At 35.5% G+C, this 15,768-nt stretch overlaps 1 protein-coding gene across 27 annotated transcripts in view; it reads left to right on the top strand.

The window, feature by feature from the left end:
* LOC105489095 (nuclear factor I B) overlaps positions 1 to 15,768 on the top strand; it is a 240,750-nt gene that overhangs the window by 133,721 nt on the left and 91,261 nt on the right. For 25 of the 27 annotated variants that reach the window (XR_011612585.1, XM_011753770.3, XM_071077800.1 and 22 more), the window contains one exon: positions 11,193 to 11,246. Coding sequence is in view for 24 of the 27 variants with exons in the window: in XM_011753770.3 (XP_011752072.1) it covers positions 11,193 to 11,246 (54 nt within the window). In the remaining 3 variants the exon portion in view is untranslated. Of the gene's footprint in view, positions 1 to 8,064; positions 10,315 to 11,192; positions 11,247 to 15,768 lie in introns of those variants that run through there. The other 2 variants (XM_011753782.3, XM_071077804.1) reach the window with 2 other exon arrangements.

The raw sequence follows: 15,768 nt of genomic DNA, 5'->3' as shown, positions 1-15,768 counted from the left end.
GTTGGGATTACAGGCATGTGCCACAGTGCCTGGCCAGGATTATCTGTATTTTAAACTGTTCCCTTAAAATGACTGTTTGAAAGAATATTGCCCCACAAAATGCCCTATCTTCATGTCTCTGTGAGCCTGTAAACTTTTCAAAGTTCTTTCAAACACATTATTTCATTTGTTAGAATATTCTTGACCTTCTGTTTTAAAAAAAGGGAAATCATGTTAGCTATTTTTTGTTTTTGTTTTATCAATATAATTGAGTTCCTTTCTTTGCATGCACAGTTTTGATTTGCAAGAGGAAGTTACTGTCTTCTCATTTGTTTCCTCATTTTATCCCTTTTCCAAAATGTTGGTTCAATGATGCATTATTCAAGTAGTTTTATTCCTGGTAAATTAGCTTTTGCCTTGAAAACATGAGGACAGAATTTCTTTGAACCACTTATAAAGGAACTGTTAGGACATTTAATACTATTATCTGCCACATCAGCAAGCTTCCTGTTCATCAAATGACTTATCTGATTTTTTCCTTCCAATATTATGATAAAGTTATTTTATGAACAGAAGCAATAATGAATACCCCACATACAAATCTACTTTACTTTGATAGAAAGTATGCTATGCGTCATCTTACTCTGTTATCCAGTTAATTGTTATGCATCTTGAGATTAAATATATACATTTATTTTTATATGAATATATTATCACAGACTTAAGAGCCATAATTTAATAATAAAACAAGGACTGGTTATTAATCACATGTAAGTAACGTAAGATATAAAAACCCATCCAGTTTCTTCTCTCTAAGCTCACATAATGATATAAACATAAACATTTTAATGATTTGGCAAAGTATCTTTTTAGCTAACATAATAGATAAATCTGTATCCAATTAAAAAATTTTTAGGAGCATATGCCTGTGAAAAAATGAGCAATTAAAAAATACAAATACAACTTTTTGGTCATTGAGTCAATCACTACATTTGTATTTGTAGAGAGGTTGTAGAAACTTAATAATTAGAATATGTGTAGATAATAAGCAAAAACTAAAAGTTATGCTTGGCATTACTGGCAGTTTGTTTGTAATTTAAGGAAGATGAACTGTTTTAAGTGCTACCAGTCATCATCTTGTTCTCTGTAAAACCGTGGTTAGTCATTCAACACATATTGATTGAGCATCTACTATGTGCCAGGAATATGCTAGGGCAGTAAATAAGACTCACATGTTTCTTGACCTCATGGATTTTAAAATGTAGCAGAAGAGTTGCACTCTAACCCAGTCAGTCCTTCAATTACCTGTGTTGTCAGTGTTTGCAAGGGGCAGTGCAACCAACTAGGTGGGGATTTTGGTTTTTTTTTGGAGGAGGAGGAGTACTAATTAAACCTTAAAGTACATTAAATATATATATCTCATAGCCTTTTTCCACAAAAATACTTGTGCATATTTCACTGTTTTATGAAATTATTTTTTTCCTATTATTTCTAATTCCTTTGAAAACAACTAAGACTAAACTCTTACCTTTCCTTAACTAGTTGCGACTGGGCAAGATGAAAACTGATTCGTGCGTGAAATGGTTTGCTTAGGGTCAGCGTACAAGTGCTTGGCAGTTGCTGAATAGAACCCGGGAGTCCTGACTCTCCAGACAGTTTGGAGAGAACACGTCCTGCTCCCTGAGAAGAAAGATTGCCAATGAAATATTAGAAAGTCTTACGTCTGATTTTAACCTAGATACATTAAGTTTTGGGGAAAATACATGAAATGACATGGCACAGAGGGGTCATGTGTACACAGGAGTGTTGTATGTGTGGGATTTAGAATAATGCGTGAAGACTCCAGGATAAACCACATATGTAAGTCATGGTGCTAGGTAGTAACATAAATGCTGTTCAGGACTTTGGAGGTAAAACAGCACTTATTTTTCTATGCTTTCCTTTTAAGAGAAAAATTTAAGACTAATAGGATCATAAACATTGCATTTGGTTTATGTAGAAATTCTGCACTGATTTTTCAATTTGCCTCCATGATTATGTTCTTGAGTCTGATGACATTCTGCTTTTCATTTCCAGATTCCTATTTCACCAACATTTTCTTTGCACTACATACCTTGCTGTAAAATGCAGGTTTCTTGGTTTCCAATGGGAAAAAAAATGTATATTACATAGTATAGCTGAAATCCAAAATGTTTTCCAGATGGAAAAGACAGAACATTCATCTCCTCTTTTCCTACTGGATCTGGCTGGGTTTTGGAAAGGACTTTATTATTTTCATGTGGCAAACTGCATTGGCAAATTGTTCCTCAAAGTACGCAGTGGCGTGTTCATCTAATATTATAAGATATGGGCAGCATTTATGAAAGATTATAAATCTTACAACTCTCTTCAGAAACTTAAAATACAGCTGGAAATGTTTTGCTTCCAACAAATATGCAATCTTCATAAAATTCGAAAAGAAATGTTTTGAATAAATAATGTTTTAGTTTATTTCTCTCTAGTGCGAGAGCTATTTCTTTTAGTCAAAATCATGCCATAAAGCTCTTCCCTCCACTACATTAGCACCCTTGCCTCTGTATATACATTATGCTGGTGCATTTAATATATATTTTTAAGTCTGCCAGATTGCTTTGCCTTGTTTTTAAAGATAGAAAACTGGATTTGCTCCCAGGGACTCTTTCCCTAACTCGACCAGTTTAAAAACTAAGCAAGGATTGAGTCAGTTAATTAATTTAAATAAGATTACAAATCAAAAACATATTATGTAATCTTGATTTAATTACCACATTTTATTTACTTAATTGAAAACACGCTGTAGAAAGCAATCCTGACAATGACCAGTACGGTGTTTTTGCATTCTATAGGTTAAAGCCTTCAAAAGCAAGAACTGTAGGTGATCCTGATTATGATGCTTGGTTCACTCAATCCCTAGATCAGTAGAAAGTCATTGAACTTAATCTTAGGGTGGGGCAGAAAGGTCAGATACGATTATCCTAGCTTCCCATTGTTGAGGGGGTGGGTTGGTGCTACTTAATGAAGTACCACAGCACTCTGGTCAGAGATGTTGGCAGGTTTAACGCTTTTTGTGCAGGGGTTTCATATTTGCAGGAGTTTCATTAGTAGTCCCCTGTGGTAGAATGGTTTGATTTGATTTTTTTTTGATATGTGATTTTTGATATATGATTTTTTTCCCACCTTAAATTTCAGTGGCCTATGTTTTTCAGTTAATTCCCTGTGGACAAATTTCAGTCTTGAGCCTTAACAAATCCTTATTTTAATCCGTGGGATATGACGCTTTGAACCTAATCTCCTTGTTAAGCCAAAAAGTGGCTCTTTAAAAGAAAGCTTAATGATAAAACAAGTGGAATGTTCAGGAACAAAATATCTACTCTCTTATTCTATAGTTTTCTTTGGTTAATGAAATTATTTTATCGTGAAGATCTTAACTGTAGCAACATCTTTTTAAACTATGCGCTTTGCTAAATCAAACATATATTTTAAAACCAATGTTAACCAACAGAAAGAGGGATCTGAAGATATAGGCCTTCAAATGTGAAATAGTAAATGGTTTAAAATATGCAGGAAACTGCATCTCCCAAATGTTATTTTGGTTCTGCCAAAATATTCAGAGAGGTCTAATTTCTCTTATTGCTCAGAACTGGGTTTAGGAGGAGTACAGATTCACTTAAAAAAAAAAAAACAACAACAAGGTCAGGGATTCCATTAACAAAGTGATAAAGTTAAAACTTCCCATGTACAGCTTGTTAACCAAGTTTTGCAGTGAAGTGGACTCCAAATAATTTAATGCCCTGTTGAAAAGAGACAGAGAGACAGAAGCAGAGAGGGAGACAGGGAGATAAAGGAAGATGCAGGCACACACACACACACGCACACACACACACACACACACACACACAGAGAAGCATGGGGGGGGGAGAGAGAGAGAGAGAGAGAGAGAGAGACAGAGAGAAACCATTTCCCAAATATTTACATGCTTACAAGAGGCAAGGAAAACACTCAGTTTTCCTGTGTTCTTTCATTGTCTTATTTTAATACATATCTAATAGAAAATAAAATAATGTAAAACTATAATTTTGTGTCACCCAAAGCAATGAAGCAATCTTCCATTAAAACTGAAGCTGCCTAGTGTTTTAACTGTGCTGGAAAAAAAAAAGCCAAATTATGTAATAAGAATTGTGATTATGGAAAGCTAATGTGCTATAAATCCCAAGGAATCAGTCATGGGAGACAGTAAACTGCAAAGGGTGTGGTAGAAAACTTTGGGCAGAGAGAGGGGAAGAGAGAGAAGAAGGTTTAACCCAAGGAGAATAGTTTGGTCTCCATTACCCTTAATAATATAAATGTTTTTGTTTTACCTTTTTATTCTCCTACTATAAAATACATGCATTTGTATTCCTTCCCTCAAGCTTTTGTTTCTTGCCTGTTACATCTTGTTTCTGGCATGCTATATACTTAATTGTAAAAATATACTGTTTTATTATATTATCAATTAATAATGTTTTAGAGAGAAAGAAAGAGACTGTTCTAAGCCTTAAAAAAATCTCATGGTATTCTTTCATTGACAATGGGCTATTTCTTCACCTGCTTAAGGCAAAGGACTATGACAAAGGGGCCCTTTATCACATGATGACTACGTTTAGTTCTAGCAAGAGGCTGTCTGTGGGTTAATAGGTTACAGTGTGGGTTTCATTTACTCCTCTGATATCCCTTGATATAAAAGCTATATTGTTATGGAATCATAGAGTTTTAGAGCCATAGGGGACCTGAAAACTCATCTTGTACAGCTCCTTCTTTGTACCAAAATCATTATAAATTAAAATTATGCTTCTCCAGTTATCTTTTTCTGTTGATCCTCAAGCTATGGTGTCAGAGAATAAAAAGAGTTCCTAAAAGAAGTTTCATCTAGGAGTAGAAAGTTTATGTATAAAGGTCATTAAAACTTTCTTGGCCCAGTGCTTGCAAAGTAGGGACCTGGATTTTCACCAAATGTTTCTTCTCTTTATAGGAGATGGACAAAAAATAATTTCTGACTCAAAATAGTACGTCTTAGCCACCCTATCTTTTTCCAAATATTTCTTCAGGAAGTTGGGAAGTAGGACTGAGCCTTACATTAGACTGGGAGACTTAGCCCTGGGAATTGTGTGTCTGTTTCCCTGGCTTGCCACAAGAAATTTATCTGTTTGACTTCTAATGTATGATTTTACACAGAGCGGTATGCTTTGTCTTTCTTTTTTGTGCACTTTCATAGTTTATAGACTGATGGTTTTCTGTTCATTTGACTTAACCAAATGTGCCAGGCCTTATCCCAAAGATTAGGGCTATATAAGGCTAAATAGGGCAGTACGCCTCGTGTCATATTGTTGAGGATCTAAAGGGGATGACCTCACCATGGGGGACTTCAGGGAGAAAAAAGGGGGAACATTATGCACAGACTTGGAGACATCAAATGCAGGAGACACACAAGGAACCAAAAGGCTCAGTATGACCCAGGTGCTGATGGAGGCCAGATCAAGGTGCCATGAATGGCATACTAGTTTCAGAATATATGTAAAGGTTTTAGCAGATGTTTAGCTTAATCAGTTTTGGGTCTTATAAAGATCATCTTGGTAAAGGAGTGAAATATGTCTTAGAAAGGTGGGAAATCAGGTCATTTTTTCATGGCATTGTTCCTAAGGTCACCTTCTTTTGATATCTTTTATGATATGACTTTGCCCACCCTTCCTAGGAATCATCTGTTCCCTCTTGATTTGTGTATTTTTTTATTTGTATATTTCTGTCTCTTCAGGCAGCCTCTGAACTTCTACATGGCATAGAGTGTGTATTCTTTTTTAAAAACAATATTTAAAGATCATTATTGCAAATTAAATATAAATTTAATAAGCATTATGGAGCACTTACTGTGTTCCAAACATTACCAAGTGTTTGGAATACATGAGCCAATCTTGGCTCACTGCAACCTGCACCTCCCAGGTTCAAGCGATTCTCATGTCTCAGCCTCTCAAGTAGCTGGGATTACAGGTGTGTGCCACCACACCCAGCTACTTTTTTGTATTTTTTGGTAGAGACAGGGTTTCACCATGTTGACCAGGCTGGTGTTGAACTCCTGACTTCAAGCAATCTGCCTGCCTTGGCCTCCAAAAGTGCTGGAATTTACAGGCATGAGCATAAATCTTAATTGATTTACATTTGAATGATGCTTACATTAATGACCTACAAAAAAATCTTTGACAGTTTTGATGATTTATCTACCTCAGATCGTTGCAGTGTATCTACTCCAGAAAGTTAGTGCTCAGTAAGAAATACTTTACGGGCTATTATTTATTTATTGTCATATATATTTAACACACATCTTATAGAGCTTCCACCAGATTGTCCAGAAAACATTAGAATTTCCTTTGCTTGATGGAGACAATCCAAACTAAATTTGATTTATAGAATTGGCCTCTCTTTAAGACATCAATTAGTGTATAGAGTTCAGTGATACTAATGATTACTTCCAACTTAGATATAGAAAGTAGCTAAAGGCTTAAGAAAAAGATTCTTGAATGTATTGGTGAATAGTTGGAAGGGTGAGGGAAGTTAGGGGAAGATAAGTTTCCCAGAAACAGTTAAACTACTGAAAAGTCATTTGGCTGTGCATTATTTTAGGATTGCATCATAACAATTCAAGAAGTATTGTGTCTGAATAGGCTGCCCATATAGAGAACAGAAGTTTTAATAGTTGCTTTGTAACTTTGGACAAGCTGTTTGATCACTTACGTATCCTAGGATCTTCCGTAAAATTGGGTCATTAGAAAAAACTGCTCACTCCTCGGGTAAAGCTTAGATATTGGAAGAGCCACCAGAGATTGACTGCTTTTTACAAAAGGAGTGTACAAAAGGATTGAAAAGTTGGTAAGGGTCCTGCATGTATGTGAACCTTTTCTTGTGCTTGGAGAATCTTTAACCTGGAGAGGAAGGAACTGATTATGTTTAAAAGATAATAATTTAGAAGTAACTTCATTACCTTTTTTTTTTTCAGAAGAATAAACATATGTTTAATCCACATTTAAAGAATGGGGAACATGAAACTTTCATAAATATGTAATACAAAATTTATTTCAGTTCAACATTATGCCCAGTCAAGTCAGAAAGAGACAACGCAGAAATGTAGAAAATAGAGATTGAGATCAAGGAAGAGAAAATGAGAGGTGGAAGGGAATGAGGGAGGACTGGTTTTGGTTGGCTGCCTTCAAAAACTCCTCTCTTTTTCTCAACTGCATCAGAATCTTTCCAGACACTAAACTGGGAGTGGTGGCTCACACATGTAATCTCAGCACTTTGGGAGGCCAAGGTGGGTGGATCACTTCAGGCCAGGAGTTCAAGTCCAGCCTGGCCAACATGGTGAAACCCCGTCTCTACCAAAAAGTACAAATATTACCTGGGTATAGTGGTGTGCGCCTGTAGTCCTAGCTGCTCGGGAAGCTGAAGCACAAGAATCGCTTGAACCCAGGAGGTGGAGGCTTCAGTGAGCTGAGATAGTGCTACTGGACTCCAGCCTGGGTGACAGAGCAAGACTCTGTCTCAAAAAAAAAAAAAAAAAATTTTTCCAGACACTATACCCAGTATGCTGGGCAGCTCACAACTCTTAGCAGCCTTGTTCCTCAAAGACTTTAGCCTTCTGGAAGGTAATTTTCATCAACTGGCTGCTATCTACTGCCTTTTGAGCATGACAGCTCCTAAAAGCCTTGAAGCAGCAGTGGGCTCCTCCCTTTTGGGGAGTGAGGGATGAAAGCATTTACACAGGACTTCTCAGGTGGATGCACGCTTCTCCATGCTTAGTCAACCCACCAGTCATTTTTTAGATGCTTGTGTTGGGATGGACAGAACTTAGTTATGTCCCTTTTCTCCCTTTCTTCCTAAAAGTTAGTTATCATTAAGCATAGAGCCACATTAAAATGATTACATTTTTTTCATTTTAATAATGTTTAAACCATTAAATATATTAATCATTTTTAATGTGGCTCTATGCTTAATATTAATGATGTCTTTTATTTACTGATAATATAGACTGTGTCTGACTCAATGCTTTTGGTGCTTAATATGATATAATCTTGCAATGATTTTACAAGGTAGATAATATTATTGCAGTTTTCAAGATCCAGACTCCAAGACACTTAAGAGTAAGTAATTTTGTACAAGATCATGCCGCTAATGAGGGACAGAGCCAGGCTTCACTATAACATATTAAGTACACACGCACACACACACACACACACACACACACACAGAGAGAGAGAGAGAGAGAGAGGTTGGGGGTGTTGAGCAAAGTGATGGAAGTGGTTAAATAAAACCTTTGGGTATAGAGTAATTTGACCTAGGTGGTGAATTGGAAGGGGTTTAGATGTGGTCTGAATAATTCTTTCTCTGAAGTCAACCACAATAACAGTTCATTTTTGGTTTCTCTGCCAACCGCGACTCCCTGGTTACTTCCTTTTCCAGCAGTTGGAATTAAGTGACCAATATAAGGTGACATAAGAGTTAAGAGTAGATTATAGTGTTAGAATTTGCAGTCTGAAAAGTAAATGCTCTGTCATTTGCTCACTGAGAGGGCTCTCTCCTATGTTTCTGGGACACAGTATACCCTGTTTTATTTCATGAGAGGGCATGAGCTTTGGCGTATGAAGGAAAGTCTGTCATTGTGTGCCAGTAAACAGCAGATCATTTTAGAAAGTGGAATTGCTACAAAAAGCAAATGTGTGCCTCAAATTTAGGGTCTACTTCAGCTTTCCCTCAAATGCTTGTGGGTTTTTTAGTAAGTATATTTTTTCAGTCAAAGAAGTTGGTCTGCAATTGTTGGAAATGAGAAGAAAAAATAATTTACAGCAGAAAAGAATAGAGTTTCTCAAGTGGGATGTTGTGGTAACAGGGGGTGCCATTGTTCTAGCTGGATGCTTTCTTAAGAATGGAAGAGACTTTCATTCTTTTCTCTGTTGGACCCAAATTTTAGCAACAGATGATGGAAAAGAGTTTTGTGGCACCATTTTGAAGTTGCTGTAACTAAACACGCTAAGGCTCATGCAGAGAGTCTACAACTCCGAAATGAGGCGACTGCTGCAACGAAGTGAGAACTTTAACTATCTCAGGTTTCATCACAAGTGTGGCATTAGCGACGCCGAGGGATGCATGTCTAGACCTTCGTAAGAGTGAGACAGCTTTGGAGGGAAAATAAAACATAGGGAGGCTCTGGTCAGTGGGTGGATTATACATAAGTAGGAATTCCTAAAACGTGTTAGAATCACTTGAGAAATTAAACTGGAATGTAGTATCAATGCTGAGAGACATTTGTCAGAGGGACTCAAGGGAAAAATAGCTGATGCTGTAGCAAAAAGTTACGATTTATCATTTTTATTTAGCTATCATACTCCAGGCCTGGGAAGTGGCCCATATTGTACCACTTTTTTATAGGAATGTAGAACGAAGAAGATTGATCTTCTAATTTATAAGTCACTGAATCTTGCCTTGATTTCAGAAAAAGTAATAAGAGGACTTCATGGGAGATGGGATTTTTAGAGTATTCTCAGCTCTCTGACAGTCTTCAGGAGACTCGAGCCAGATGAAGAGCGGTCATTTCTAGTTTCTTTACTTTCATTTTGAGAAATCAGGAAACAATTGGAGGAAAATGTGGGAATCACTAAATATGCTTGCTAAGATTTCATGAGACCTGTTCTAGAATAAAACCAAAAAGACAATTAAGGAAATGGGATGAAGGGGTAAAATTCTGATCTCAGCATTATATCTAAGCTAACAGGCACGAGGCAAAGGGCAGAAATAAATAACCAGGTTTTATATGAGAAGAAACTAACAGGATGTTCTTACATTTAATAGTAGAAGCAGCAGTTTCAGTATGTTAATCACTTACCTGGAAGGACGGAGTAACTCTGATGAAAAAAACCAGCATATGATTTTCCTGCTTAACCAAATCACTTTCTTGGCTCGAGTATAATGGCAAGGTTTGGGGGAAGAGACTTGTCAGTATATGGCAGTATATGACAGAACTGTCATTTGTGCCCCACCTATCAAATTTTGTTGAAATTCATTATCAAGTTCAAAACTGCCTTTTCTAGGCAAGCAAAGAGGCTGCTGGAGCTGAGCCATCCATTCCTCTGGCGTTTACTGCAAGCCTAGTGCATTCACAGCCATGAACAGCACACTGAGGAAGACACAAAAGAAGTAGACAGAATCTCTGCCTCTGCTTAGGAATATGCAATTTAGTTGGGGAGACAAAACTTAAATGCTAGAACCAATAAAAGAAGATTACAAAGCAACTTGCAAGTAAGTGTATAATAATATGGGCAAATGACACAGATAAATGCAGAGGGGACAAGGAGGGAAGAGGAGTGAGCAAAACACAACAGTGTCAGATCAGTCCAGAAAGGCATGTTGCCTAACAGTTGTATATCTTCCACATTTCTTTCTGTAGCATCGATGAGAAATAATATGGGGTAGGAAATTCAGATATACGACATTGATCTCTTCCTCCTTATCTGCAAAGTCTGTCCATCTGTCATGGTTGGAAATTAAATTGATCCAACCATTTGCTCTCCACAAAGCCATGTTGGTTTCTACCTAGTAATTTATGCTTTTCTTGGTGTTTGCAAATCGATTGCTATTATGGGATGTAGACAAATCTGGGCCTGGATCCAGTAGGTTGGGGGATTATTGGAGTGGGTATGTGTACTTGTGTGTGAAATCCTGGAAAAGCGGACTCTCATTTCTGTGTATTTTACTCATTGAATAAAAACATACTTTCAGGCTTTTAAATGCATGTTTAATTACACTCAGATTGCATTTTTAAGAGAATATATCTGCTTTATTTCATATTGCTACTGTCAGGCCTCAGTATTTGCCTAACCTTCAAACCATCTTCAGTGGCTTTGTAGCCAGGTCTTTTGTTTCAAAAAACCTTTGCTCTAGCCCAAGAAAACCGTAGACCAATACTTGTCTTTTCCTTTTGACATAGAAATATGTATATGCATTTATCTAGTTGGATGAGTAAAATGTTTCTATCAAAAGGCTTGGGAAAGCATATTTTATTTAAAGCACTCACCTTCATTTTTATACCTGAAACATTTTTTTTCAAGTCCCTTGAGGATTGTGAAATTCTTTCAAAACAAATTAAAAAGAAAACATTTTCTGTGATTTCTTTACAGATTCTGGACAATCAGGAAGTCCAAGCCACAATGATCCTGCCAAGAATCCTCCAGGTAAATATGTGTTCCAGGACGTTTGCAATCTGACATTGTTGGAGAACAAAGGTACCACTGTATAGATAAACACCCCATAATTGGTCAGCTGCCTATTTTGTTCTGGCAGGCAGGTATGATCGGGACAAGATGTGATTGTGCTTAGGCCCTTTGCAGTGGCAAATACTTTTATATTGGCGTCATCAGTATTTACCTGATCACCAGTGTTTTAATTTTTGTTGGTGTTTCTTTGAAAATAAATATGCATATATTTTAGTTGTATATCTTTTAGGTGCTAAAATCATTGCTGTTTGAAAAGCCAATGAGTCTTTTAATCTTTCTTTTAAAACTCATAAGAAAATGTAAACATTTTCATACTGTAATTATAGTTTATCAACTCTCATTACTTTAAAAGGGGGTTGGGGGTGGGAGTGGTTGGTTATGTTTTCACTGAAGGATTTTTGCAAGACATTTTATTCCATAAGGTTTTTATTGGATCTCCAGAATCAGGAAATAATGAAAGCAGGAATTTTTTTTCTGTAGCGTAAGGTATCCCAAATACCCTCTTTGTTTTCAGAAGTTGTTCCAGATCTGAAAATGGGCTTTTATAACTTGGCTGTCTTCATATAGCTCTGAACATACAGCATTTTGCTTTTGATTTAGGAGCCGTGTTTTTTCTCATGAGATAAAACTAGCACAAGGAGTTTTTCATTATTAAAAGAATGTGAATTATATTGGTGACTTTAGTAAAAGAGTGCTCTAAGAATAAACTAACAAAAACAAAACCAAACACAAAAAGCCCGAACCAGCTACACATGCCCCCCATCTCCCCAAACAATCTCATGTATCTTTTCATTGAAAATAAACCAAAAAGTTCATACGAAGTAATAGGAAAAGTTTCCTCAGGTAGACTTAGTTTTTAGGTCCTCCATCGTTTGATCTTCCTGGAAGTTGTGCTTAGCTAATATGAGGCTGAAATACCAGAAGAACCTCAAAATTGCAAGAAAATATATCAGACCAATTTTGTCTTAACATGATTTTAGAAAGATACAGCAAGTAGATATACAAGTAAAAATGCAAAATCAAAACAGACTGTATTTTTCTGAGTCCTGTCTATATTGTTTATTTTAGAAAAATTATCTTTTTCCAAATACTTATTAATTCTGTATTGTACAAAATCATATTGTTGACAAAAGTAGGATACACTTCAAAGATAAAAATTCCTAATTAAACATGTTTAAAAATGTATGCTAAGTTGATTTGTCATTTTCTTCATAAATCATTTAAATATTACTATACATTGAGAGCAAAACATTAAAAATGAACAATTTAAAATGTAATTCCCAGTTAAATTTATTTTATTTTGTTGGGTGTGAATGGAGGATTGATATTATTTTAGTTATCTTTCCAAAAAGAATGTTTAGAATATAATACATTTCGTCAAAAATTTTCTGAAGTTCAGAGTATTTCATTAACTTACAGGGTCTTTTAACTTTACAAATATTTTTTCCTGTTTAATTAACTGATATTTTCCTTGTGTTGCATGGTAGACAAAATGAATTTTATCCGAACATTTTTTAAAAGTCTCCTTACTCATCTTACAAAGAATGAGGTGGGAGTAGAGGGGAACCTTTGGTGGAAAAAGAGTTGATAGCTATTATAAGTTGGACTAAACAACGGATATGTTTTCTGCATTTGAATGAAAGCTTGATTTGAAATTAATATAGTAGTTATTGTTTGAAGTGCATTTCTGTACATGTACAGAAGGAATTATACTCACCTAAAACCGTTCTCTACTTGAGCTGAATAAATAATCCTTGAATAGTTATGTAACATCATTCGATTTTTCTATATTTGTCAAGAAGCTTGGTTAAAATTTCATTTTTGCTTCATTCAATGTAGTATCTCTTTATTTCTCTGTTTGCATATAACATGGCAAACAGAAACAATCAAGGTAGAACATCTCTAATTTTTTTTCCCTTTTAAATTTTCCTTAGAACTCAAACCTTTTTGAGACTGTCCTGAAACTGGGATGCTACAGATAAATACATTTTATAATTAGTTGAAAATTGTGTATATGGAAATCATACATCAATTCTAGTTTTTTAGAGCCAGAATGTAATAAAATACACATTATATCCAACTTAAATGGAATAGAATTAGATTTTTATTTGATTATCTAGAATGTAAAATATTCATTTTAATATGCTTTGTGTATTGTAATACTATGAACTCAACCATAAGGCTTATTAAGGAATTCTGTTTTGGACTCAACGATAGAGATTATTAAAGAATTTTTTATGAGCTTATGAGTTTGTTTTGTAATACTTTGAAATAAATTAAACCTAGAATATAAAATGTTTTCTAATTTTTAATGTGAACAACTAGAACTTAAGTTTTTTGTTTTGTAGTCAATTGGTATAAATTATACTTTCTATTAAAAGCTTGTTTTTATAAATATAAGCATATTTGGTGTTTTAGGACATAATTTATCTTTAGGAAGCTCTTTTTATCTCTGTATTCTGGCCTTGGCCAATATATGAAATCTCCAAAATTGAGATTCAGTATCTTGAGAAGGCACGATCCATTTGTGAGAAAATTCAGTCTACCACCACAAGCAATGAAACAATCAAATCACTTTGCTGCTTGAATTGTTATACCAAATACAAGCTAAGCTTTTGAAAAAGATCACCTTGAATGCCAACACTTTCTTTTCACTGGTAGTTTTCCACTGGGAGATGTGCAACCCATGGAAATTGCTACCATCTATTCTTGTGTTTATTCCCCAACGACTTGGGAAGAGATGGCAAAAATTCAAGCCCTTTTGGAGGTATAGGCTCTTTGAAATCTGTTCCCCACTGTTGACTTGAAGGTGGAATCCCATCCAATCATCCTGTAAGTACAGATACATATGCCCACCCACAAACTTAACACCTTCTCTGGCTTGGTTTTTCTCCAGCATCAGACTTGAATGTCTGACTTTGAGACTACTTCCTTGCTGACTTAGAACTTCTGAAGGGTGACCCTAAAGCTCTTCAAACTATAGTATGGACATCTACAGATAGGCCTTTAGTTCTTACCTTGAGTTTCTGTATTGGAATTAGTATTTGAGCACAAGCAACAAAGGCAACACATTTTTGGAAGAAGAAATATTTGATAATATTTTGTAAAATATTTAAATTTCTTTTGTCATTTGTTATTTTATAGAGCTTTTAAGTAGCCTTTATGGCATTTCTTTAAACTATTTGTGACTTAATATTTTGTTTGCATTCTTTGTTATATGGCAGGGATGGGCGCCATAATCTTTTCAGAGTGAAGGTTCTCTATAACTCAGATAGATAGCACCTAGGGACATGGCATTGCAATTTTGGCTGAGACGTGCTAAGCACCTCATTTTTCTAGGGATATACATTTGCCTTGTTTATGATAGAGTCAGAAGTTATATATTTATATTCACTTTTTTTTTTTCCTTTTAACAAGTTAATCCCTCCTGAGCAATAGAACTAAAAATGTCCTCTCTCGGCTATAGCAAACAACTCTTGTGGACCAAATGAGGGTAAACCATTAATTTTGGGATTTAGACGTGAATCTCTTTTTACCTTTAATAATTAAAAACTCCGCTGCTACTTTTTGGAAACGTGTGATTGATTGGGTTGTAATCTTTGGAAATTAGCTTTGACTTGCTTTATTATTTTGTGTGTCTACATTCTTTGGACTATGATCTTTAAGATTTCCCAATCTCAATCACTTGCCTAATGCTAGAATGGGTAAAATCCAAGGAAAACATAGCAATCTAGAATTCAGATTTTTGCTTCTAAGTCAGTTCCAAACTAATGTCTTCTTTTGGAGTTCAGGAAGGCTGTAGTTTTGTGGGGAATTCTAGGCTGGTAATATGATGAAGACATGTTAAATCCTAGGGCAGTTTTTGCAAATTTTATGATATAAACTTTTGGGGCCCTTCTAGTAACATTAAGCAGAACTTTCTTACCTGGAATAACATGGACTTAACATGCTACTTTCCTGTTTGTAGGTTTTATAGGTGCTTGTGCTATTTTGTGTGTTGACTTATGCATGTAGTGTGGCAACACCTCTAGGAACCTGTAGGATTATATATCGGGTGTACCTCAAGTAAGCCACCTTATATCCTCTCTGGAACAAGGATGACACTAAATAAATAATTGAGTAAATCAAAGAAGGATTATCTATTAATGATAGATATGTGCTTATCTTGCACTTAAGAAATTCTTTAAGTCCTAAAAATTTTGAGACAGCTCTCTTTTCAATGTTATTTTATAGATACTGAAATCAAAATCAACAGAGGGTTGTCATAAAACTAATAGAAATGAACCAGGTAATTATTAGGAAAACTAGTTCAAAATCTGCAGTATTCATTGTCATCTGTTCATCTGTTGAGATCACTGGAGCCGATACTTGCTTGATTTTTCAAATCTTAGAATTTAGGACAAACTTAGTACGTTTTAATCTGTACATAAAGGGAGACAAATTTGCATAGGCCCTTGAGGACCTCATACCACATTTTATC

The sequence above is a fragment of the Macaca nemestrina genome, chromosome 14 (assembly GCF_043159975.1).
Source record: "Macaca nemestrina isolate mMacNem1 chromosome 14, mMacNem.hap1, whole genome shotgun sequence".
Classification (NCBI taxonomy): Eukaryota; Metazoa; Chordata; class Mammalia; order Primates; family Cercopithecidae; genus Macaca; species Macaca nemestrina.
Note: the sequence above shows the minus strand (reverse complement) of the source record. Positions and strands in the feature narration are given on the sequence as shown.